Genomic DNA, 7230 nt, shown 5'->3' on the forward strand with positions numbered 1-7230 from the left:
GTACCCCATATATAGTATAAACAGAGAATGACGTTAATCTTGTCACCCATCAATAGAGTATATCCATATGTTATCATCGCAGAGCAATTGCTTTGAAACATCAATAAGACTTTTCCCTTCATAGCTTCGTCGGCCATAAAATAGTATATGTGTCCATTCCTATAATTACAACGAAAAAGCTTTCGTCCTTCGATTAGCTGTCGTTTATAGCTGTTAGCTTACACCCACGAATTAAAAGGTTTTTTATCTTTGCTCGAAGAATTTAGTGATGTATTTACAATAATAAACCCTTTTTGCCAATCTTTAGAGTAAATTTTATAGTTCAACTAAACACGACACCGAGACATGCATTACTTCCACACAATCAAATTATTTTACGATTTGCATGCAGAGCTTTCAATAATATGAACATTTTCTAGAAAGACTGAACGAAATGGAGTGATATGAATAGAGCACGTTTATTAATTACTTTTTAAGTAGTGACCTCAGTAAACACAAAAGGTTGACAGTGTTCCAGTATAGTCGAAACATAATCGTGCATCATTCGTATACCTGTTACTAAAGTTTGGTAATTGCTTTCATTGTCACTCAGAAATTAAATGAGTCGTTCTCGTCGATTGCTACTATAGTCTGTTACGGGGACTAAGATTATACTGGATACTCACCAGAGTACTTAATATAGTAAATAGTTTTGCAAAAGCGTTATCTTTACTATAAAATGCACTTTGACGTGGTGTGTGAAATGTATTAAAAAAAAAAAATTGAAATGTCAATAAAATGTGGAAATTTTGATTGGTGTTGATCTATATATGTTATGGTGGTAAGGGATATTTAGTCATGAAGGTTATAGTGGCGAATGTAATGAACTGTTATGTATGTACTTATATCATATGAAATATATTGGTTATAATTACACCCCTCGTTTGATGATATATGTAGCTTATTTGTATATATACGTTCACAGAATGATCATGTTCAACTATATTTTTTGTTTGGTATCCACTTTCAAATTTGTATGCTTCTGCGAACCTGATCAAAATAGAACACTATACAAGGAAACATCCGTCATTCAACATGTTGGTAGAAGGAGGCTACGTTAGAGACATTGTAACTACAGTGTCAGTAGTTTAATGAAGCATATGAGTATATACGTGGAACATTCACCTTTCTGTGTTACGCAACCAACTTCGCTACAAAATCATATATTCCAATAGTTGAAACAGGTTATTTTATGAGCAAACGTAAACAAGGGCACACGTGTTCCTAGAAATGATAATCACAGCAATTGCTCCATCTTGCAAGCGCCGAAATCTTGAAAACAGTGATGAGAATTACATGAAAAACATGGAAGTAAACCCTGTAAAGAAGTTGTAACCATGCAAGAAGCTTTGTCACAACATAAGGAAATATTTGTTGTTGTACTTTCACAGTTACAGTCAAGTAATATGTCGGTGGGTAACAATAGCGCATCCATAAATTCATTCAGTGAAGTAGAACCTCAGAAGAATAATAACAAAGTCAGCGGAAACCATCAAGAAAAATATTTCTTTGATCTGAAAAATAAAAAGAAGATCTCTCAGCTTCATCACATTGCTAAAAAATTGGAAACGTATGTTGGAGTTTTCTTAGTTTGTTGGTTGCCACTTGAAATGTTTATTGCCTCCTTTTGTGTTGTGTGGTGTTTAATTCTCTACTCAACCCCCTTCTTTATGCATTATTTAAAGGTAACGGTTTCAGAAATTAAGTGCCAATGATCCCCCCCCCCCCCAAATGGAAAGTTACTGCAATATCAAACAGTTAAGTTATCTAAGAGGCATTATTAAAGTTATAACCTTTAAAACACACACACACACACACACATATATATATATATATATAATATATATATACATATATATATATATATATATATATATACACATATATATATATATATATATATATATATATATATATAAATATTATATACTACAACACATAATTTGGTGAAAACTATGATAAATTCAGATATCAACATCTCTTTATGTAGGGATTAAATAAATTACTCTTGGACTATGATATTAACTGATCTCACCAACCCTCTTCGTGACTACGAGCAGAGGCATTTACTACATTACTTGGTCATTGTAGTTGTTGTTCAATGTCATTTTTCTTTAGCTTTCTTTGCAGGAAAACTTTACTCAAAAATCCGGACTGAAATATTTATATGCTCTGTATCCATCACGAATAGACTTGTAAGCATTAAATAACAAAGTTACCATTAACAATGAACAATCATAATATACTTTGATATAACTGCATATTTTAAATGTGAAATCTTTGAAAATATATCGTATTTTATGTAAAAGTCTCAAATGTGATACGTGTACCGATATAAAAATATATTAAGTGTGAAAATACTGAACCGGAAAAACCCGAAAGCTTAAAAAAGATATAAACATATTTCTAAAGCTTCGCTATCAGGAGTTTTAGGAGTGAACGGAGAATATTCCCAGGCAGGCAATCCCGGGCGGTTTCCATTCCGGAGTTCATATCAATCATGAAATATTTAATTGCTTTTTCCAAAGCAATGAATAGTTAGAAAATTGAAGAGGTAAGTGGAGTCGTTAATTTCGTTAATTTTGTTGAGTCTTAGATTTCATTTACCTTATCAAACCTGTTCGTCAATGATCATGGTAATACAAATACGTTATCGAATAATTTACCTTACTTCAAAGGCGACCTTCTAAAATTCTACATGAACCGTCCGTTGAGTATTAATTTCCGTTCCGTTCAATCATCGGATGATGTAGACTGCAAATGGGCAAATACTATTAATCAGTGAAATGGATTTTAGCGAACTTTCAGACATCAGTTACGAAATAGTCTATTCTTAGAATACGAAGCATATGTATAATTGTGCACTTGACGCAGGATAATGTCAAAACTATTCTTGACGTATTTCAGACCCTGAAGCCTGTCTGGTGGTTCGAAACAGGAAATTAAACTAAAAGTGTAAACGTAAATTAACATGTATACAAGTGTTTCATCGCCATTTGTGTGTCTATAGTATTTCATTCAAACCGTTACATCTATCCTTAGGAATTTCAGCGATTACTTTGTTTTAAAATTGTGTAAATCAATTATCATCTAAATAATACCAATGTCAACTAACTGGAAATTTGCAAAGAAAATTAATGATCGAAGCTCTCGGAGATCAGTGACTGGTCTACGTGTATGGTTGACTATACAAATTATGTTTGAATAATAAACGACTTCAATCGATAGCGAATACTTAACTAATTTTTTAACTAACTGTTTGTCTAGTATTAGGTTTCCACTTTTGCGCTGATATTATTAATGAATGTATTTCTAATGAACTTTGAGTCAGGAAACTGCTGTTTTTTTTTCAAGAGGCAATGTCTACACATGCGACATTTTGTATTCAGATCACCTACCTGTTGCTTGCGCTAACGAAGTTCACCCGCGACTAATAAAGACTAACCACTTGAAGCCAACTATACTGCATATGTCGTATTCTTTATTACTTTCAACCAAGGCAATCCAATATATTCTCAAAAGAAACCTTTTTAATTCTGGTCTGGTCGTTAATCACCAGATTCCTCTGGATAACAATTTTTTATCACTTTGAGCGGTAGCGTATCAGTTGGATCGTAAATATGTTGTTTATCTTTGTCGAGGATATACTACGAGAGAAATGATGAACTCTGAGTAGGTTTTTAGTCAGATTGATTTTACAGCTCATAGTTAACATGTCATCAATTTGATATCACGCTTCTACTGAGAATCGTGAGTATAAGATACTAACAGACGCCGCCTAACAACCATAACGACTGTTTTAATGGAACTACCCTCACTCCGCACATAACTATACTTACCTACTGACCATGTAAACATATGGTCTTCAGACAACGCAAACTGAGTCTGCATGTGTTAAAAGACGCGATCAATCGACGATATTTTGAAACTGTTCTTTAATTATTGATTTTCTTTGGCGAATAAATCTGACTAAGATTCAATGAAGTATGCCGACTGTTATTCACGCAGGATTGTGTAGTTGTTAGTAAATATATTTCAGTGTGTGTTACATTTTCTATTGGAAAAATAACTATTGTTAGCCTGCCAGTTGATATAGAATGCATATATCTGGACTAACGAGGATCGTGACCTTGGAAAGCTGCCTTAATAATTAATTTTTTTTTATCATCATCTTTAACGGTCCAGAAGCACCGATAATCTACATAAATTTAGCAGGGGTTTACAATTACACGCGGGCAAGAACGGAGTATCTTATGTTGAAACGTTTCTCGATGAAACGGAAATGTAACAGAGAATAGAACAAGACTTATCTTTTTACTTTATCCCTATAGGACGGTTTTTAGGTTCGAAATTTAAAGCCTTCTTTGTAACTTTTGGGTTAAATGTGATTCATCGTTGCACGGAAAGAAATATCAGTCATGGCTGCTGCTGATTTATCCCAATTACATCAGAAAAGGAACTTAACCGAAGCGAATTTGAATATTGCTTTCGTTGATCCTGTGTTCAAGTTGGAAACGGACACAGTTACTCTAGTTCTCTACGGTATTCTTGGTGTAGTCGTAATCATTATGAATATCTCTGTTACAGCCACTTACATTGGTAGGAAGAAAATACGCAAACATAGAGTAAATGCCTATGCATTTTATCTGGCAATTGCAGATTTATTTGTTGGAATATTTGTACTATTCTTTTCTTCCTTGTGGGGAATTCTGGCCTTTCCGGAGTTGCCCCCCATCGTGTGTCATATTTGGTCCATAGTCAAACAATTCTCTATTTTGTATTCTGCGTTAATCATCATTTTACTAAGTTATGATAGATTTCAACTTGTCACCAGCCCATTGAAATACCACAGTAAACAAACGAGCAGTCGTATTCACCGTTTAGTCCTTGTAACTGGTATGCTTTGCTTGATTTATTGTACTGCCATTTACATCATTTCATTTTGCTTCTTCGGTCCCGTGGATGGCAATGACGGCGTCCTGTTACAACTCTGCATCTCCGTGGTCATTACCAATAGTATTTATACCGTCATCCTACACACTATCGATTTCGTTATACCTTTCGTCGTTTTAGTTGTGATTAACGTCGCATTTTACTGGAAACTAGTTGCCAAAATGCACCATATGTCAAATATACAACTCAAAGAAAGACGACCATCTCGTAGACAAAACAAATCGAAAGGCGATGAGTATGGCGACAGTGCAAACGACCCTACTAATAAGAAACAGCTCCTTGAAGTGTCTCACAAAACACCCCCAGAAGTAGATACCCTACATGTACAAAGTAAGTCAAAACAAACTAAGCAAACGGCTACATCCCGGAAGGCTATTGACGTTACAACACAGGAAACAGAACATTTTGCCGGAGTTGCTCATTTCGCAAATGAGGTGGTGGTGCGATATGAAAAGGAAGCAAATTTAGCTATCTTAGAGCCGCCATCTAAAGACGTGTCTGCGGGCAGCGGCCATGTTGTCAGAGTAGAGGATTTCGTTTACGATAGTCAAAATGAAATGAATACTCACAACGTTAAGGATTATCGACAAAAGGATCAAAACACTGAACATATACAGATTGGTGTAATCGAAGAGGCTAGACGAAAGGAAAATATGAAACTTCGCCGAATTGCGCATAAGCTAGCTAGCTACGTAGGTGTTTTCCTAATCTGTTCTTTGCCATTTGAAATTGCATCATCCCTACTTGTGTTTGGTATTGAAGTACCTAAGGCAATTTTGAACATAACGTCATATATGTTGCTACTTAACTCTGTTATTAACCCACTCCTCTATGGAGTATTTGCGAGATTCTGTGATATTAATTCATGTTTTCGTGCATGTACTCATTGAATACATCGAATGTTTAATGAAGCTTTTCTGATAAGTTGTACCACCTTGCCTTGGAGGAGCTAGGTACTTGCAAGAGTAATTTAATGGAGTTATCAAACCCGCAATGAAAACGACGCCATTTTTAATGAGTGCCTGAATAAATATATACAAGGTTACCAAGCTGCTTTATGATCATTTCACAACTTGTAAATGAAACAAGAGAACTGTAGAATAGTCTTATGTATTGTTGATTGGTCGATTTCATTTTTGATTTATTCATTGTTGATTATATATTGTTGATTGTTAATTTGATTAGGACAGACAAAGAATGGGATAAGAAGTTTGTAACCTCGATGTTCTCACAAACAAATCACGATATCAGGTACAATTAATTGTAATATTAAAGTTGGCGGTTTATTTCACACCTTATACAAAGTGAGAATGGTTACCGTGGTGTATTTATATACAACACATTAAATATATAGATTAAGTATCACAGAAAACTCAAAGTCTACTACCAAGAAAATGATCAAAAGAGCACAATGGAACGATGTGACTCCATTCGTTGTATGTTAACGCTTGTTAGGTGGGTAGAAATTTTGTTCATAAATTTCTGTAGCGAGAGTTACTATTTCTCATCAGCTCTAAGTTATCAGCTACATATACGACCACCGAATACTTGTTTTTGTAAGATTGTAGACAAACACAGTATCGGGCGTGGTTACAGGCCTATAGTACATATTTGCACCAATATTACTATATCCCCAGCATGAAATCACTTTCGCATTACAAAAGTACAAACCAAGCCATATTTTAAATAATAATCCAGTGTTGATCAATATTTTTGTCGACACTAATGAAGAGTAAAAGTAAATGCGAATGTTTTTAATTTTTAAATATAACAATATGCCTTAAGTAATAAGAATTAAATACAATTGACCATTTTTGTAACTTAAGTTGTGTTTAGTTTCATGTTATACTCGTCGCTTGGTGATGAAACTGTTCACAAAGAATAATATTAAGAGTATACTCGAGTCTACTACGGTACTCGGGCTCTTACAATGCGTGAAAAACCGGACGCAGAAATGGGTTTCACTTCCTCAATTTTACGAGTGAAATGATTTCATCGTTTGTTTGATTGATGTTGTTATTGTGCAAATAAATACATATTATGGAATTAAAAGAAGAGTCTGTCTGCAGAACAGGTTCCACGTATTTACACAAATTCTCTTCATTTCAATCCATCATTGACATGTATAAGGACAAACATTGCAACATATATTAACAAAAGTACCCAATTCAAATCACTCATACGTATTCACATAACTATCTTAAATGAATTCCAAATTGAGAAGAAAAAACTGGGAAA

The 7230-nt window shown here is 34.3% G+C and overlaps 1 protein-coding gene across 1 annotated transcript; it reads left to right on the forward strand.

Moving 5' to 3' along the window:
* Positions 1 to 3448: 3448 nt before the first annotated feature.
* On the forward strand, positions 3449 to 7230 carry LOC139964019 (uncharacterized). The gene has a single exon (XM_071965317.1). It carries the CDS (start codon positions 4458 to 4460, stop codon positions 5880 to 5882), a length of 1425 nt encoding a protein of 474 aa, XP_071821418.1. The 5' UTR covers positions 3449 to 4457; the 3' UTR covers positions 5883 to 7230.

This window comes from Apostichopus japonicus, chromosome 22 (genome assembly GCF_037975245.1).
Source record: "Apostichopus japonicus isolate 1M-3 chromosome 22, ASM3797524v1, whole genome shotgun sequence".
Taxonomy (NCBI): Eukaryota; Metazoa; Echinodermata; class Holothuroidea; order Aspidochirotida; family Stichopodidae; genus Apostichopus; species Apostichopus japonicus.